Raw genomic sequence first — 20,274 nt, 5'->3', positions numbered from 1 at the left:
AAATGAATAAGAAAATGAATGTTCTTCATAATTTATTTTTCCGTGAATTTTTCCGATGTTTTAATAGTTATTCTGCTATTCAGGGCTAAGAAAAATCCAAAAAATTAAAGATCATAAAAATCGGTCTAGCCGTTTTTGAGTTATAAAATAAATGGTGTAATTAACCCGACTTTGTTTTATATAGATCGATAGATTAGATCTTCTAGCTCGCGGCATTGTAAATAACACTGGAAAATTAATCACCCAATTCAAAATTACATAATGAAGCAATTATCGATACGCGCACATTCACAAACTTATTAACCTCACAAAGTGAACATTTTAGAAGGCAACTTATCGTTTGAAAATCACGATCAAAATCGCTATTTGTCTACAACAAAGTCTTTCGGTATTATATGAGGCTGAACTGAATCAACTGTCAAAAACGCCATGTTTACACTTTCTTTTGTTTGTTTGTTTCTTGTTTATTGTTTCTGTCATGTATCAGAGATGGCGTTGTATACGAATTTAAATTTTTGTGATTTTCTTTTGTTTTCGTATGCGCGAGCTCCATCGTTTAAATTCATCGATATCAGTCAAAAGCCGTTCGATACAAAATGTATGAGAAAATGAATTTTCTTCATAATTTATTTTTTCCGTGATTTATCCGATGTTTTAATAGTTATTCTGCTATTCGGGGCTGAGACATATCCAACAAATCAAAGATCATAAAAATCGGTCCAGCCGTTCTTGAGTTATAAATGGTGTAACTAACCCGACTTTGTTTTATTTAGATAGATAGATATTAGTACACTGCTTAAACTTTAATTAAAGTTTTAATTAACCCTTAAGCGCCCAAAATAATTTTTTCGGCATTTTTTTCGTGATAACTGATATTGCATTCTTTCGTTACGTATAATAATAAATAATCAATAATTATTTTAGTTATATTTTGTTTTTTTATCTCAGATCCTTGCAGGTGTAAACAGTAAGTGACATTTTATGTCAGACACATAAAATAATTATAACGGTATAAGTGTCATATGTAAACGTACCACAATACAGCAACATGTTTATTGAAATATCAATTTGTTATGAAAATAAAACGTATAGCTCGTCGTCAACAATCACACAAATTATTCACTGTCGTGGGTAGGTACCTATTCATTTATTTTAAATGTACAAAATATAAATAATGCTTCACGAATAGGAAGCCATACCTTCGCCACGTATTATTACATAGGTAATTTATAATAATTAGGATACGTAAAAATGGCGGTGAAATATAGCAAATCTGATTACTCAAATTATTCGTCTATAGACCAGAGACATTAATAGCATAGATAATAATATAATATAAAATCCATAGACAAAATAAATACATAAATGGCGACATCGGCGTCCATTAATAAAGCTAGCTGAAGAACTCGTGTTTTTTATTTGTCACTGTAATGTAAATTTCACCGTGATATTTGATCAACATTGATAGTCGACATTCCAAAAGTTTGAAGTTGAAGTAATACATATTACCTGTGCTATAATTATAGATTATCAACGCTGATCAAATAATTCAATTAGCTGACCGCGTATATTTTGTAATTTTTCCAGTTAGCAAAATGCGACGTAAAAGCGGGAGAAATAAATCTAAGTCATCTCCTGAAAGTAAGCCGGAAAAGCCCAAACGCGGCAGACCCTCGAGGAAAAAGAAATCACCTTCGTCGTCGCCAGATCGAGATTCCACCAGCGAAGAGTGCGTACCTGGCAAGGTCGAAGTCGTCGTCCAAGATGTCACTCAGTCCACAGCGGCTTCTCAATCGGAGATTGTGACCACTCCGGAGAAGGTGCGATCTCACTCTGATGAAGACAATTTAGAAGTTTGGCACGTCAAGGCACCCGAGACTTCTTCCGATACTGGAGAGATTCAAAAACTTAAAATTTGTTTATCTCGCCCATCAATGACTCCAGAGAGGCCAGATCGCTCCCCTAGAGGTAGAAAGAAACTCAATAGGTCTTCCTCCCAGTTGGAGTGTCCGTCGGAGGCGACTGAAGAGAAGCGTAAAGGGCGGCATCGTTCGAGGCGATCGTCCGCCAAGGATGCAGAATCTACAGATGTGGCCAATAGCGATGATAATGTAGAAAATACGTTAACCAGTGATTCTGATGCTAAAATAGAGAAATCGAGTGATATTCCAGTGAAACCTTTGAGTGATATTGACTCTGTGAAAGACGTCCACGTATCCGAATCTACCCAGGAAACGGGCGAAATAAGTTCTGTAGCGAAAGATGAGGATGCCAGTTCAAGTGGAAAGTCTGTTACTATTGATAATAGCGAAGATGAAAAAATCAAAGCGTTGGATAAAAATGTTTTACAAGTGTCAATTGTTACAAGTGTTAATACGTCTGAATCTGAACCAGTGGTTGAAAAAAGTGGTGATGATGACAAATCAGTAGAAACAACTTCAAATGTGGTTGAAAATACTACAGAAGAAAATGAGACAGATAACACACAGAAAGAAACTATCATTCCTCTCAAAATTGCACCGGAGGCAGGCGACGACCACTTGAATACAACAACAATAGATTCACAAATTGTCATTAAAGAAACCCCTCCCAAAGAAAAACCGTCGGATGATGTGTGTCCGAATGTTGACAAAATATTGACTGCTGATAAAATTGATGATAAATCCATAGAAGATGTACTTCCTCCTGTGAAGTCTGGTGAAAGTAAACCTGGCATTGTACACCAGCCAGAACAGGATTCTGTCAATGAAGTACAGCGAAAAAATATAATTATCAGTGAAGGTTCTGATAAAAAAGATGTTGAAATGAAAAAAAATGATAAAGATGTAAAATGTGAAGAAAAGTGTGCAGTTGAACCTTCCAAAGAGGATCCCGATATAAACAAAGCATCTGAAATAAAGAATTGCGAATCTGTTATTACTGATACACCGAGCAAGACTTCAACCAACATTAAATCTATTTCTAACGATAATGACCCTCCGCGGGAAATTGTTACGGAGTCTTCTAAATGTGATGATAATTCAAAAGTTGATGTAGTTTCGGACAAAAACTCATCCGAACAGCTACCTTCTGTGCAGGATGCCCAAGTGGCTCAATCGGTAGGAAACATGCGTAAACGAAGATGGGGATCCAGGTCTTCTAAAGTTTCTAAAAGTAGCATTGTGAATATTTCGACAGATTCCTTGAAAAACCTTATCTCTAATGTTGAACCTGTAAGCGCTGAAGAAGTTTTATTGGAAGTTATAGTCAAGGAACCGATAGAAACAGAACCTCCCAAGAAAGTACTCACAGAGTGCCAAAATAAAACAAACGGAAAGTACAGCGTGCAAGACAAGGTTGTAGATAAAGAATTTTTAGGAAGCATGTCGCATAGAAAAATATCTATCGTGAATGAGGAAGCGCCTAAGCTGCACAGATCCCCCAGCCCCCCGAAGTACAAATCGTCTTCCGTTTTATATATAACTAATTTAGTTAGGCCGTTCACATTAGCGCAATTGAAGAATTTGCTTCTAAGAACGGGGCGAATTGTCGAGAACGGTTTTTGGATTGATAAAATAAAATCTAAATGCTATGTCCAGTATGAGACCGAAGAGTAAGTGTTCCAACCTCTTTTTATCTATATTGTTTACTTCCTCACCTCATTACTACAATAAATTATATAACCTTGATTTTCACATTTTAAACTTTTTAATATCAACTGAATTGAATTACTTCTGCCACTTCATGGCAAGTGTACATATTGTATATTATTATGTCACAAAGTAAGGTGTCAAATAATGATATCTGAAAATATTAATGTTGTCGGTAGGTAACTATGGAATTATCTACTTATTTCAAAGCCTTATATGAATGATTCCCTTTGATTTATCTGCTGATTGTGTTATGTATCAGATTCAGTAATAGTCTTATAAACACCATAAATCAAGTTACCTAATATTGTAGCATTAAGGTGATGTTTATTCACGATAGTATGTAATAATTTTCTTGAAGGCAACCAAGGTTCAATCTGAGTTAAATCTCATAAAAGTTTGTAAAAATCTAGTGTCATAATATTGAAGAAATAGTACCGGTCCGGTATCTGTATGTTTTCTCATACACTTAATCATCAAAATATTCAAAGATTACACAGTTCCCCAGAGTGGTAACATGCTTTTCTGTGCTAAATGTTTTTGTTCATTTGATCAAAGGCATTATACATTAAGTTCTTGATTTACAATGGGTTCTGTTCTGCCACCTAGGTCATAAGTCAAATTTCATTATAATAGGCAAGTGCTCGCTGTATGAGTTAGTGTACCTTCGAAGATCTATCGGTGTCCGAGTCCATATTTAAAAATTTTCAATTACATCATTGAGTTAGCTAAAAGCTGCAGCAATATCTTTAAGTACAAATGGGTGGTTCTTCAAGTTCATCTAGTTCTTTGAGTACTACATATTACAATATTTTAAAAGCTGTCATTTTCATCACAATATTTCTTTACTTCTGGAATGAAACAGTTGTTAAACCAGTATGGAAAAAGGCCATTGTGCCATCCATTCCTTTTTATACCAACAATAATGTAGCGGTAAAGAAGACTTATCGATTCCCTTTGAAGGCTCCTGGATTTTTTGAATAATAAATCAAAAATGGCTTCAGTTTATAACCATCAACATTTGAAGAGTGACATTCCAAACCGGCGTAAGTCTAAAAATCTGATTTTGAGATAATCATATTTTTGTGATTTGCAATTTACCTCTTATTTTTTCGGTACTATAATGTTTGGCAATTTCATAGAAAATTCAAAGACTCGAAAACATAATATATAAATAACATTAAAAAGTATAGTAAAACTTCAAAAAAATTCATTCAAAAACTGACTTTTTTTTCAAAATGGCCCTAAGTCTGTACTAAGTGCAGTTTGGGACACAATAAATTAAAGCTGAGTGTCTTTTGTGTATACAATTATGATTGTGTAATAGAATGTGGTCATGGACAGTTCTGTTGGGATGATTAATGAATAAAAATAATATAAATTTTCTTTCACTTTATTGCATTTTTTGATAAAAAGGTAAACATTGTAACTTTTACAGCATTATAATATATTATATAATAATTAGGGCCCGGATTTGTATGCAACAAAAAACATGGTTATATGCATGCACGTATGCACTTAAAATCAATAAAATATGCACTAAAACCGAAGAAATATGCAATTAAAAATTGTCATTTTTGTGGGAAAAAATTGTAAATACCCACTTTACCCAATATTACTGACAAAAAATCGAATAAACAGTTAATAATTTTTCAACATAATACGATATCAGAACAAAAAACACAAACAAAGAATATAAAGTTAATCATTTACAATTTTCAAAATAGTTTTTTCACAAGTACCTACAAATAATTGAATAATAAATGCAATGTATACCAAACATAACTTAAAAAACAAAAACGACACACTTAACTATTCCTAAATACTATTTTCTGTTTTTCGCCCGAAAAAAATTACATTATTTTTTTCAATATTATGCTCTGGCATTAAATTTTTCCGCATAGGTATCTGTCAGTATTTTGTTTATATGCGGAAAACTACCTCTCAACGTCCACTTGGGCAAACTTTAAATAATAGTGCCCGAGTTGACTTCACTTTTTCCACTGATAAATCCACAGCTCGGAGATGGCATTAAAAATGAAAGTGCATCTAAACTTTCTTCCTTCCTAACTTAAAAAAACTAAAATTATATATTCAAAAGCTCTAAAATATGCATTTATTTATGAAATATGCACTAATGTCTCAAATATGCTCTAACGTCTCAAATATGCATTTATATGCACAATAAAATTTTATTTTTGGATTCTGTGTCTTTCAAAACAGATTTCTGTGCAACTCTCATAGCTGTGCATACACCCTAACAAAACATGCACTAGCATATAAATCCGGGCCCTAATAATAATACTACAATGTAGGGTCATTTTCAATAAAAAAATAGTTTACTGATGTGCGCATGACCTTATAAAACACAAATTCTCTAATATTTCTAATCTGACGTGTTACAATATTATTATATTATGGCCGCTTGGAGCGTAAATGTAGCAAAAAGAGTTCAACTGCGCATGCGCATATATCCTTAGGCCAGTTTGGAAAGAATCAACCGTTACCTTAGTGCTGTTTTAAGAAAAAAAGGCACATTTCGACATCAAATTTAAGAGACATGATTTTTTGTAAAATATAAGTTTTAGTGAGAATATAGATCTCAGCACACTCTATCGGATTCCATCAAAACATGATAATTTGTAATTTTGGACTAAGGCCGGTTTGGAAAGTCACTCTTCATTTCCATCCAACAAAAGGCTTACATTATACGATCTTTGCATGCTTTAAAGCCGAGCATGCACTTACGTTGTATTTCAATGTATCTTCACATTATGATAGCTTTCACGTTTTTTAAATCTGTCAAACCAGCCGGACCTTAAATTAAAAAACTTTTGGTTAGAGTTGTCATCCTCCTTCAAATCTTAGGGATAATTTAAGTTCCCATAACAGGTCTGACGCTGTTTTCCGCACCCGTGCTGTTTTATTATTTTCATCTCTAACAGGCCTTTCATGGAAATAGGCCGTCGAATGCCGTTTATTACCAGCCGAGTGTTCATGCAATGTCATTATCCCGCATGCGAGTTTGGATGCGGAACAGGCCTCATGTTCCGTTATGCTTCACTCAAATCATAGTGTTCGAGTCTGCTCGCATATTTGGATCAAGTATTCATTTTACCAAAATCAGAAGAATATCTTTCTCTATGGTCACTTTTTAACAAGTTTGATGTCTATGGACGCTTAAACGTCAAACAAAAATGACACAGGACATAATTTTCGCATTTTGCCGCGAGATACCTCTAGTAGTAATACAATGCCAATATTGAAAATAAAAGATGTTAAAATCGCTATGTCATTTACATACTTATTATTTCTTATATTTATTGATTTACATTATGGCCGGATAATCCGAATGCCGAATGAACGCTATTGAATAAATATAATCATTATATCATCATCATAATCAAATATAATAAATCTCTTGAGAAGTAGGTACATGATTACTATCGCGGAAGGTAGGTACCTATCTAAACAAATAAAAGTAAATGCTGATAGTGATAGTATACCATGTATTATGCATAAATCGTTTCCAGCACAATTATACGAATCGAGTTATTAAAATATATATATATATTATATTAATTAGATTTTCATTCATCTGCGTCTGATATGTATTTACTAACAGCATTATCGCTTTTACGAAATTTACAGCGTTGTAGATTAGTTTCATCCACGGAAGCAAAGTTTAGTAATAAAGAAAGCAGTCATGATTGAATAAAATGAAGCACCAATTATAGGATCAATTATTGTAAAATAGATAATACCATTAGACAATAATCAAAATAATTCACTGAATCATAATGAAATACGGAAGAAAACAAGTACGTATGACAATTATTATCAATAAACGCGGGCTGTCAGTTGCAATCTGTCAAACATCGACTCTGCCTAAACTTATGGTAGAGGGGCATTCTGTGCTCGGATTCGGCAAGATGCTTATATACAAAATCTCCATGAACGCAATTATACGTTTCGCACGCCATCTGGCGTAAGATCGCATTCGAAAATAATGGGTGGGTGGCCTATGAGTATATTGCCTTTCTCTTATTTTTATCACTCTTACTAGTCATGGGTGTAAAAAAATCACAAATAAATTATGTAAAAGCAATGTAGAACTCCCAAATATAAATCGCGTGTAAACCGCTGTCCACAAAGGGTGATTAACTGCACATTGTTTAAAAAAATTATAGATGACGCAATCGATTGCATCATCTTATTTACACCAGTAGCGCACGCAGGGTGACAAAAACTAAAAACATTTTAAACAGTTTTTTTATTCGTAAGTGCGAATAGTCATAAGTCAAGATGGTTGGAAGTCGAGAACTCACTGTATTATAATTTCAAAATCAATATTAAAAACGTTCTTACACTCGAAAAAGAATTCATTATAATCATCAATAGTTGACCCAGCACAAATTTGTAATTTTATTGTTATATTAAAATGCATGAAAAAATCAGTGGAGTTTTCGTCCTGCCACTATGTGTGACGAAGTATTGTTGAGAAATTAACACAAAATCTCTTAAACCACAGAATTGCAATTCTATTCTATTCAAATGTTTCAATGTAATTTCCAAGTTAGTTAAAAAGCAAATTGTTTTATAGGTAGTTTAAATATTATTACGATATAATAGTAGGTACATATAAAAAAACATACTATTATTTGTTCCATTTCTTTACTATTAAGTCTGACATACATAGCATTAAGAATCATTTTTTTTATTTTAATGTACATTTTATTATAATCAATTACATTTTTTGTAAACAGTGAAGCTACTGAGACAAGACATGCATTGCATGGTGTTACCTGGCCTGTATCCAATCCAAAGGTGCTTAATGTTGATTTCGGGTCGAAATCTGCTATGCTAGAAGCTCTGGCATCCGGAGAGGAGGAAAAACCTGTTGGTCATGTTGACACTTGGGTAAAAGAGCAACACACCAGAGATTCCAAGTCTGGCGTGATGGTATGTATTTTTTAACGGCATTTTCTTTTTCTAGTATTATTACATAGCCATTGAAACTGTTGCTGTATTCCAGGTATGGCCAACAAGTCAAAAGGTTGATCGGAAAGCATTTTTTAGTCGATTGTATTTATATTTTAGGACAGTGATCGCCAAACGGTCGCATTTTCGGTAGCTTGCGTAGGATATTTTACCTTATTTATAAATTTGCCTCTCAAATTTTATTATTGGACTCTGAAATGAAATATTTCTCGAACGCTTAACAAGTTACATGAATTTCTTGGCATAACGATTTGTGCGTACAGATGAAGTAAAATAGAGAAGCAGTCAGCAATGTATTACGATGGGAACTGTGGAGGAAAGTGAATGCCATTCTTTTCACTAATTATTTTTACTTTTACTCACTTATTTCAAGACATTTTTCTATTACTATTTTGTTTATACATACATACATAATTAATTAATGTACACATTTTATGTTTCATTGGAAGTCCGATGACCTAATTTATTTTAAGTAACATAATAATATTATGTATGGTACGTACGATAAAGGACGATGACAAAAAATTATAAATAAGGAATATGTAAGTAGCTCACCGGACAATTTCAATTTCTGAAAGTAGCTCACATCCTTATTGAGTTTGGATACCACTGTTTTAGGACATAACATTTACCAAGTAGATCTCTTAAAAATCGACTATTCATTATCGTCCTCAACACTGCTGTTATATCTGAATACTTTTGTATATCATAAAATTGGTACATTAATTATAATGTCTAGTTAGTTTATTACATTATGATAATATTTATTTGCAGGATATTGATCAAAAAAGCTCTGATAAGAGAACTGTTGTAAGAGAATGGGATCTTGGAAAAGGTGACCTTAAAGAGGATAAAGCCATTGAGCGACAAGCAAATCGTCACCGGGATGTTATCGACATTGAGAGACGGAAACGTAGAACTAAGTCCAGAAGTCCTTCGCCTGGTAATTTTCTCATCATTCTATTTCTTGTATTTGCAATTATTAATTATTTTTAGATGACAGAATATTATATTTATATATATGTAATCGATTCATAGCTTAGTTCCAATCAACTTTTAATATTCATTCTAGCTCGCAAATTTAAAAAGAAGGAGGAAGAAGCTCCCTCCAAACTTTTGGATGACTTATTTAAGAAAACAAAGACCACCCCTTGTATCTACTGGCTGCCGCTCAATGCAGAAACGGTAAGAGCTTATTTCACATATTATAAGATAAATTCAAGAATGATGCTTTCAATCTAAAATATGTGCAAAACAAAACCGTGTAAAAAAAGATAAGGTGCCCATACAAAAATGGTATTAGATAGGTTCCATTACTTAATCAACTCAAAATACGAAATTCTTGAACTCAAAAATAAATCGAATTTATTTACTTATTATTTATACATAAAAATACATAGTTTTCGATTTAAATTAAATTTAGCATAGAGAAATATATTCATTCAGTGTCGCTACTTGACAAAAAACGTCCCCGTATACTGCTGTTTTTATCGCTGGAAATATTCAATGACGCTGACGCCGAAGCACGCGGCAAGTCTCTCGTATCGAACCCGAAGTGACTGACTAGTGGCGCCATGTACGTAGGTATGTAAGTCTGGACGGCATCCGGTGACAATATATGTATGCACCAGTGGCATGCGGTCCATTGCAATGCAATTTTTTGATAAATATGTACATACATATGTATTTTTATTCTTTTTAGTTTTTTTTTAAGTGTAAAAGCAAAAAAATCAGTGTAAATAAAAAATAATTGTACTTTTTTAAACCGTGTTATTTCGTGCGTTATTAGCGTGCAAAAAGAGGATCGAGTGTACTTGTCTACCTTATTGTTTTATTTATTAAGCTCACCTAGTTACAAGTAGGTATATTATGGATATTTAATTTAATTTAAAAACCCAAAATTATAGGTGATTATAGTACTATTTTTTCAAGATATCCTAACTAGGTGGAGCATTTGGCCACCACAATTTTTATGTATCCAATCACATTGGTAAAAAATTATGTCTGAACATATTTATTATGTATAATATAAATATTGATATTTTAGATATTAAGTTTTCATGGATTCGTGATCGAAAGTTTTAGTTTCTTTATACTAGGGTTGTTTTTGCCTTTACAACAAGAAAATTCAAATTTACAATTATTAGACACATTGCTACATCTTTGTTTCTAACCAGCAGACGGTTATATAATGCCCCGCAAATGATTTGTTTTCATTTTGTTAATCGAAGTTAATAATTAAATTATTCATTCAACCGCCGTATATTTGGTAGTTCTCCATTAAAATAATTTGAAGCTAAGTCTGTTATTCTACAATTTTCGGTTGTTGACGGCTATTTAAGGTCGTAAACATATTATTCTAAAGATTAGTATAATGACTATCATTGTAACTGTGTTTGTAGCCCTAAACAAAAACTATTGTGTCAAAAGCATTGTTTTGTTTAGATTTGTAGGTAATAAAATTCCTTCATAATACAAGGTAGAAATGTCCCTGCTGTTGCTGAAAGAATTGTTGGCCTATATTTTTAACAAATATTTTTTTCAGATTCTAGTAAAAGAGGAGCAAAGGCGTAAGCACATGGCCGAACACGAAAGGCGATTGGAAGAGTTGCGAAGAGCGGCTGAGGAACAAAAGGGTGGTCGGCACAATGTTGCCCCGCATCACGCTTCCACTCACCGACACAGATAAATCGACTGTTTGAAGCGACCTGACACTTCACAGAGAGGCACTTGGGTGACCTTTCATAGACGAGTTTTTCTCACTATGGTCGGTTTCTTAAGTTCCATTTTACATTTTCCACACTTCATATACATAGTATATTCATATACCACAGTACTACTAGTGACCTCTTTCGAAATATTTTTTTCACTATAAGTACCTACCGGTACTTTTCAATCACATTAAGGGTTATAGTTTTGATTGACAAAGATAATATGAGTACATACATAGGATGATGCAGTAAATGCATTGATTTTTTAAGTCTTCTACCCGTTTAGTATTAAGAAGTGTAAGTAAGTATTTCTTTCAACTCTATAACACTATAAGTGAAGCATTCATGCTTCGCTTTCAAAATTTACTATTATTTACTTGAATGGAAATCTGCAAGAACTAGAAATATTTATTGAAAATTGATAAGATAAACCTAAGAGAAAAATTTATTTAGAATTCGTGGAATTTGCGTTGTCCGCTAATTTTTTTCCATATATAAATATATATAATATACTCTATATCAATAGGAATGGAATATAATTATGATTTTATCCACTTAAGACAGGATGCTGATTATTTTTTAATGTTTATTTTCACTTTTAAATGATTCTTAAAATATTCCATCAGGCCACGGTTGGCCTAGGAGGAAAAGTGCAGCCTTTGGCAAGGGTAAAGAGGTATCCAGCACCGAAAGCCCGGCCGGGTCTGCCTTTGGTTTCCATCATATGCGACAATATCTTAATGTATCCATCATTAGCTGAGAGACGGCGACGGACTGCGGCCACCGAGACATCTTCAATTTATTACGGCTCAATAAGCCATCATTTTTGAAATGAAGCACCGGATTTTATTATCCATATCCAAGAAGTGTTCTACGCAGCAGCACGGCAGCCTGACAATTGCTATGAAACATAAGCAAACCGAATCTACAGACTAAGATAAATTATTCAAGAGGATTTCAAGACGATACCATGCGGCGACAATGCACGAGATTTTACCTTCACATTGGTGTTTTGACTTGCAGTAAATATTAATAGTAAGGAGGAAGAAAGTTGTAGCGATGTTTTTGGAAATGAAATCATCAATAAAAGATTAAATAATTTATTTTGTTTTTAATTTTTTTCATCCACAGTTGATTGAATGTGATGTCCGCATGTGTCTCTTGAGATCATAAGTCCTCGTGTAAGATTTATTGCAAATCGAGCATTGAGTCTCTCCTCTGTGTGCTTTCTTATGATGAGCTAATGAGTTGGGATGCATGAATACCTTATTGCAAATATTACATGTAGATTGCTTGGTAATTTTTTCTGCATCATTATTTGATATCTGTTTGATTTTACGTTGAAGTTTAACCCCTTCGCCGATGGGTGCTATTGTAGCTGTTATAGTCACCAAGTTTCCAGAAATGTGATTTTGAGCTTGCGTCGACAGCATAGTACTCCAGTCCTCGACTCCTGATAAAATTATAATTAACATTATGTATAAATAACAACCATCTTCTAAACTGGGCCAGAAAATCAGGGAATTTTTCTATAAAATTCTGAATATACAATGTACTCTTAATGCATGCCAAGAGAGCACCAAAGACAGCTAGCTGATCATTTAATATTTTCACAATTTTTTGTATTTAGTATAAAATTTGTATATTATTGCACGTTCCATACATGGGTGTTTAAATAATGCTCTTGGGTTATTAAATAACAAAATTTAGACAATATTTTCTTACTATGTACATTGGTTTCGGTAATATTGTTGAAGGTCAATACAGGAGGTCCCCGTTATCCGAGGGTAATTGTGACTGAAAAAATACCTCATCCGCTTAAAACGGGGACCGAAATTACTTAGTATGTAAATGGGTTTAATTGGGACACGTTTAAAAAAGAAAAAGACATGTGAGTAAGACAAATAGTGTAGGAGTGTGGGATTGAAAGAAACCGTTTGATGACATGAGTTATTGCGCTAGTGTTTTTATATTTTTTTTTTGCATTTTCCTTTAAATTCTCGAAAATTGAAAAAAATTATAATCCACTTGATAAGTCAAGAGCCTCCGGGTCTGGCAAAAGCCAGAGCATGGACCCAATAGTCGAGTAAATGGCTGACATCCATTTTTTGTGGAAAAAAAAAATGTAATGAAACCTTCTGTTAGACGGCCAGTAACGACAACGGATTGTAGAGCCAATTAAAAAAAAATATTAGGAATTTATCTAAACCAATGGTTCTCCACCAGGTAGGTACCACTTGACACTATTTTGTAATTAAGTAAAGAATAAAATAATTTTTCACTATCAACACAATTAAGTATTTGAAAGTTGCGCTTGGTTACATAATATTCAGGTTATGGGTAATTGAATCTTTTATAAAAATAATAAACCCTTAAGAAATCTGTTCTGAAATTTGCCTTATTACTTTCTCCCATTTGAGAAACAATTTCTACTGCTTTTTTCAAGAGCATTACATAATTTATAAATAAATTACATTACAATACTTTTGGAATTGTGTTTAGATGTCCTGGAATGCCAAGTGTGTAGTGAAAATTTACCAGTAGGGAGAGAATTGAAAAGATAATGAAAAATTGTTACATACTAGGTTTTGTTTTGTAAGTGCAAGGTTGAATATGGCGGATTTTGGAACTACAATAGAATAAATAGCTTCTCAAGTCACAACTTTATAGAATAATGCAGTTTTTGGAAATAGCAATGAAATATTGGTTTTCAATCATGCATTTGGAACTGGACACGTTAAATAGGAAAAAAGTAATAGAAACTAGTTTTAGGAATGAAATAAATTGATGGATCAATAATTCTTCATAACATGATTTTCGAAAAAAATGTAAATCATAGATTTTGGAATAGGGCGCCTCACTTATGTTAATACAGAATTAGAAATTTAATAGAATTATAAGAAAGCGCAATGTCTGTAACCCCAGGTGTAAAGTAACAATGTTATTATTTTTTTACCCCTGTTGAACCTGTGTGAGCCAGGTAGGGGTTCCCAGGAATTTAAATAATATATCTGTACTTCGAACTGAAAAAGATTGGGGTCCACTGACAACACTTACGAAGTGGGAAATACTTCAGGTACAATCCACACCGATACTTCTAGAACAAGCCGCGTGGCATCGCTGATTGAGGAAAATAAAAGAAACACCGGTTTAAAACACTGACTGATTGGTTTGATTTCTTTTCCATTATAAAAAAATTATTAATTAGCTACATAATATGTTTAAGGCACTTTTATCACAAGTAGTTTAAGTTTGTAAAATTATAAAGTATTATTTCCTAAAGATGATTTTGTAATTCTAGTTCTTGTAACAGTCGAAGGTTGGTGAATTTTCATAAGATGACTGCGCATGTCATAAGAGCGTGAAAAGGAACGGCGACAAACTGGACATTGGGTTTTTCCAGTGTGTGAATCCTTATGAAGTGTTAATGAAGTAGGATGCTTGAAGCCTTTCCAGCACAGCTGGCAACGAAATTTTACCAGATCTCCATCTGTAAATCATTAATTAAAATACAATTTGAAGTACAGAGTTGTATCTCTTCAATTGCTTCAGATATCCATTTAATTGCTTTAAATTATATTAGTCAAAAAAACTGTTCGGGTGTAGTGCCGTTTATCTCGCGATGTCGTTTATTAATGAAGATAATATAATTGTAATCAGCCCAATAAAGTTATAATTTCCTGGATCGCAAGAGCCAAAGATCTATATTTTTGCCTTAGAATAAATACTTTTACAAATTATGGTAATTAATGTCGGTAACAAAAATACCCTGATTATCTGGCTTTCAGTTATTTTAAAAACTTAAAATTAAGTTTAATTTGGTTAATCTGATGCTGATGCCTTAAGAAAAAATAAAATAATGAAACATGGTAACATTATGTTTTTTAGTGAAATTGAATGCTCATTAAAATATATGTAATATTAATACTTGTGTATATTGAGTTGTTATTAAAGGTATCTATTAATTACCTTGAGGTGTCTCTCGTGATACTCCGTCTACAACCAATTCCTGTGTAAGGTCTAAAAATAAATAAAGAAAAATGTTAAGTACCAATTCACAAATTGCATACATTGTAGAACTTCCCAATAGTCCCTGTCTGTTTAGATGTAAGGCCTTATCAAGATGGCGTGATTTGACTTGCGCGCATTCCAGGTACATGTGACCTCATTGAGCCATCCACGTGTACTCTTCGCGAGTCAGCTCTCGCACACGGTCGAGGTACAGTTGACCTCATTGAGCTGTCCACATGTGCTCACGGCGAGACACACGTCATCTGGACAAGCTCTAAGCAAAACACTTTGTTGTGCTGCGCAGTGTGTTTAGTATATTTTGTCGCCACTATTGTTCCAGAGCGCATGTGCACAAGTTATTACTATTACATGAAAATTCAGTAGCCGCTAAACTTTTATTTTAATTTGCAATACATTAAGTGTTTACAGTTGAAACTAAAGATATTGAAAAAAAAACCTTCTATGGAGATGTATGAAATAGATGCAAAAAATGGACCACTACTCCACTGATTAAGTTAGCAGAGTTAGCTAGTGACTGCATCGCAGAAAACTTTACACCACTGCTATGACATTTATTTTCCAATTTGCAGGGCGCGTGAAGACAATCCATCATAATGAGTAGCTAAGCTACCAATACTACACTTTGGCATTATTATTTAATTGAAAAATCCTGTATAATTTATATCGAACGTTTATAACTACAGTTGAGTAAAGTAATCACAATGGATATAAAAAAATTGCGACCACTGCGTGTCAGAAAATCGGAATGCCAACTGAGCAATGTTAATATTTGTGCAATTTACCAACTTAACCATGCTTTTGCTAAATGCTTTCAAATGTCAAAACAGAAATAATGTATAAGGTTCCTTCCATCTCTAGTCCAAATTCTTTGGTCACAACTATATGTACTGCCAGCATTAAATCCATGCATGTGTAAATAGGGTATTATATTATTATTAATTGAGATATTTATGTATTAGGTCATCCATAAATGGACGGTGTTATGCAGTAACCAGTTAAGCGACACTTTTGTGTTTTTCGGTTTAACGACAATATGAATATGTTTTCTACGTTTTGCAAAAAAGATCGTGGTCAAATTTGGTCTATATTGCCATCTATGAGACTTTTAAAAAATGTGTTAATTAATTAATGGACAATTCCGTTTTGCAGTAAACAGTTATCCACCAAACAACATGGCCGCTATTGTCAAACTATGATGTCACGCGTTGTCGTTTTTTGCAGAATTAACAATATCTGCCTAGTTATCATTAAATTCATTATAGTTATTGTTTTTTTAAGCTATAGTGGAAATACAAGGCTAAGGTAAGCTGAATTGAATAATAAAAAAGGGTTTTTTAGGATGTGTCACTTTCAGCCTTCACTAAACTGATTATTGCAAAAATTATTTTCACACTTTTATGGTGCATAATCAGTTGCTTAACTGATTATTGCGAAATGTGATTCACGTTTTTCGTTTTATTTGGTGCTTAGCTGGTAGTTGCAAAATGATTTATTGAAATATTTGGTTGATACATAAATATTGCCTAAGCAATAAAAGTGTCTTTAATAATTTATTGTATAATAAGGAATTTTTGTATAAAAATAATTTTATTTATATGTAAATGGGGATTATTGATGCTAATATATTTTTTTCTATATTGTAAAAAAACACATAATTTTGTAATAAATATTCCATATTCATATTGTTTTTTTAATAAGCAAAACCAAATTCGTAAATAATTGATATGTTAATGGAAAATCAGTTAAGTCACACTTTTGGTGCTTAGTGGGTTACTGCAAAACTAATATTTATTTTTTTTGGAACGATTACAATTTTTCAATAACCATTTACCTAATATATTATAAACAACGGATCATATTATTAAAAAAGTCTTTATACAATCACAAGGTTTGTTTTCAAGTAATAATTTACAAAAAAAATTATAGCTTTATTCATTATCTTGACTAAATGGTGTACGTTTTAACTTCAAATGCTTATAACTCAAAACTTCATTTTGGTGGATAACTGGTTACTGCATAACACCGTCCAAATAATGCAGTATTTTAACACATTCACGGATACAATATGTTAGTGATATGACACATTAAAATTATTATTTTTTTAAATTTTCGATTTAGATATAATAGAAATGAGTTAAGTCTTAAGATACGGCACAATCTAATGGAAATACATTCGCACCGTGACACAAGTAGCAAGAAGCATATTGTTTTAATCCAAAATACGACTTCTATAAACGTCGCGTCGTATTCCGTTCCACTGTACAGGACGTCTATGGACGTCCTGTCATATCACATCTCACAAAATATGACGTTGTGTCCGCGAATGTGTTAAGAATGTTTGAGAAATATTTTCCATTGTTATTTAAGATTCTCTCCCATTGTACCCTTAAATTTTCAATTCCTTAGCAATAAAATAAGCTCCCTTCGTACATCATCTTCTGTACTAAATCATTTATCATTAATAATATGGTTTTGTAGACTGCAGAAAAAATCACCGCAGCTCTACAATGAATGTCAATGCCCAAATAGTGAAGCTGTGACTGGCAGATATCTTTTAAAGCGTCGAGGAACTGAAATGTGCTGCGGCATTGGGGAAGACAGAAGAATATTGTAAAGCAGAATTGGATAGAAGGCATGAAGAATGGATCCTCAGAAGAAAAGAAGCATTATGACAGTAGGTTGCAGTCAGAGCGGGTCAAATTATATTAAAAAAAAATCTTCACCTATATTTATATCAGAATGACTGTTGTTGACATCGACAGTTTTGAAATCGTCAAGTACATTTGTGTCCTGGAATGCATCAGATTCACATATTTCGATTTCTTCAGGAAATGTAGCAACCGATGGCCCCGGGACAATATCATCTGCAATGACTATATTGGTTTCTTCTAAGTTTTCTTCTACGTCTGCAACTTCTTCTTTCAAATTATTGGGATGCGTTATAACCGAGTTGGTGTGATCATTGTCAGAAATATGCTCGACAGAAGAATCCGAGTCGGAATCTAATCGTTTTTTTCTATTAGGCTTGTGTCTTTTGGCTGGATTGGGTTGATTCAATATGGTTTCGTCGATTGAGACTTCCGTAGTGTTATCTTGGTCGTTTTCTGAACCGTCGGTCAACCCTTGAACCTCTAAGAGTTCAGCAGTCGTCAAAAAAGATGCTAACTGGTCGTGTGCCACATTAACTTCACCCAGGTACATGAAATTTATTATGGCACTAAGGTCATCATATCTGACGTTTCTAAATATAATGACAGGATGCTGGCACGGATTTTCTAAGAAGATTTCTTTGAAGTAGGTACTGCATGCTGAAAGCAACATCTTGTGAGCCTTAATTTTTCTTCCTTCACAACATAATGTTACATCAACTAAATCGTCTTGGCATCTTAACTTATAGAATGCATCCGTAACATGTCGTAGGTAATTGTTCCACCTCAAGGAGAACTGTTGTTTAGTGGACATAATATAATCAAAATATGAAATTGCTTAGTAATTTTGCTATATAGTATATTTCGATGTGACTACGAAACTAGATATATCTTTTGTATTATTTAATTTAGGACACTGCAATTCAACTAATATTTTTATCTTTTTATCAACACGAGAAACCGAAAGAAAGCATAGACTCGGATATTCGGAGGTATTGAGGTATAATAATTGTCTATGCATATTGAAGCCATCAATGTGTCAAATCTTTTGATCATAGACAATATTAAAGTATATTAATTAGTCTATGGGACAACCGGACAAACATTTATTTGCGACAGATTGAGTAAAATCAACGAGTAGGTATGTTTGTTACATAACGATGCAGAACGTAGTGAAAAGGGCAGCTCAGTAGCGTTATTCAAGCATTCATGAAAATTATCGCAAATTTGATCTGGACTGGCCCACGGGTTCTCTTTCTGTCCGAAAAATACAATATGTTGGCAACCCAGTACCATAGATGTCTAGGGCCGTGTACAGAAAGAAAAAGTATCAATACCTGTTATTGGTAGTATAGCGAAATAAAGTATTGACACCAGTATCGTATCGGAAGACAAGAATTGATGCCAAAATATCGATACTTGCAAGTATCGGTATCAAATTACGCTTGTTTTGGTGCTTTTTAGGCCTACCGCGCATGGACGATTACATAACCGGCCGGTAGCATTCGGACAATCGTTGGTTTGCTCGCGCATGATCCAAATTATTACCGGCCAGTATGTTTGAGCGCGCATGGCGTGATATAGATCGGAAGCAAAGCGCGCGCACTGAAGATATGCTTCCGCACCGAAAAATGGCGGACGCAATATAAGAAACGTCAAAATGGATTTTGTAGAGCTTATATTATATAATATATAGAGGTTTTGTATAGATTATCAAACTGTTTTAAAATGTGGGTGTATATATTATTAATTTATGAAGAAAGAAACTGAAAAATGGGACTGGTACGCGCATGCAAAGCCAATAGGTACGCATCGATGAACTGTCAAGTCAAATGTGGCGGTTCGATGTATGCGTGCGCTACATACGACCGCGTCACTTGTGCGTGCATGTTTGAGTGCACTCTCAGCCGGCCATGACTTGTCATGTGCGGGCTCTCATTTAAAAGCATTGCCAATGGGACCCCGGCCGGTTCAAATCGGTGTAAAATTTTGTGTCTGAACACAGATTTTCAATTCGGCCGTTCGCTCGATCGTCCATGCGCGGGGTTGCATTGCGATACGATGGTTACAACTCCTCGATTGTTGACCGTACGATAGGAAATCGTTCATGCGCGGTAGGCCTTACTGGTTCTCCGTTGTCTTTATCTGTCAGTCGCCATTTTGGAATTCAGTTATCTTTTCATAATCGAATTATAGTACGCGGTCCAAGACATTATAGTATTTCGGCAAAAATTATAGGACGTGTTGAAAATG

General features: G+C 33.7%; 2 protein-coding genes across 4 annotated transcripts; one reads left to right on the top strand and one right to left on the bottom strand.

Annotated features, from left to right (window-relative positions):
- Nucleotides 1-1,344: 1,344 nt before the first annotated feature.
- Nucleotides 1,345-12,444, top strand: Acn (apoptotic chromatin condensation inducer acinus). Of its 2 annotated transcripts, XR_015071633.1 has the most exons (7): nucleotides 1,345-1,495; nucleotides 1,588-3,592; nucleotides 8,396-8,591; nucleotides 9,405-9,573; nucleotides 9,703-9,815; nucleotides 11,176-11,397; nucleotides 11,968-12,444. XR_015071633.1 is itself a non-coding variant. In XM_085955784.1 (6 exons), the coding sequence occupies exons 2-6, from the start codon at nucleotides 1,596-1,598 to the stop codon at nucleotides 11,317-11,319; spliced, it is 2,619 nt and encodes an 872-aa protein (XP_085811910.1). In that variant the 5' UTR covers nucleotides 1,345-1,495; nucleotides 1,588-1,595; the 3' UTR covers nucleotides 11,320-12,444. The 2 variants fall into 2 exon arrangements, 1 of the variants encoding a protein (XP_085811910.1); XM_085955784.1 differs by having other exon boundaries at nucleotides 11,176-12,444.
- LOC147066227 (zinc finger and BTB domain-containing protein 8A-like) lies at nucleotides 12,436-19,013 on the bottom strand. 2 transcript variants are annotated; one of them, XM_085955785.1, is made up of 3 exons: nucleotides 18,097-19,013; nucleotides 15,311-15,361; nucleotides 12,436-12,794 (listed from the first exon to the last, which is right to left on the bottom strand). In XM_085955785.1, the coding sequence occupies exons 1-3, from the start codon at nucleotides 18,833-18,835 to the stop codon at nucleotides 12,463-12,465; spliced, it is 1,122 nt and encodes a 373-aa protein (XP_085811911.1). In that variant the 5' UTR covers nucleotides 18,836-19,013; the 3' UTR covers nucleotides 12,436-12,462. The 2 variants fall into 2 exon arrangements, with proteins under 2 accessions (XP_085811911.1, XP_085811912.1); XM_085955786.1 differs by lacking the exon at nucleotides 12,436-12,794 and adding an exon at nucleotides 14,491-14,831.
- Between the last annotated feature and the right edge of the window lie 1,261 nt (nucleotides 19,014-20,274).

This window comes from Rhyacophila brunnea, unplaced genomic scaffold, assembly GCF_057557595.1.
Source record: "Rhyacophila brunnea isolate RB1 unplaced genomic scaffold, BYU_Rbru_1.0 scaffold_5, whole genome shotgun sequence".
Lineage (NCBI taxonomy): Eukaryota > Metazoa > Arthropoda > Insecta > Trichoptera > Rhyacophilidae > Rhyacophila > Rhyacophila brunnea.
This window is presented reverse-complemented; position numbering and strand designations above follow the sequence as displayed.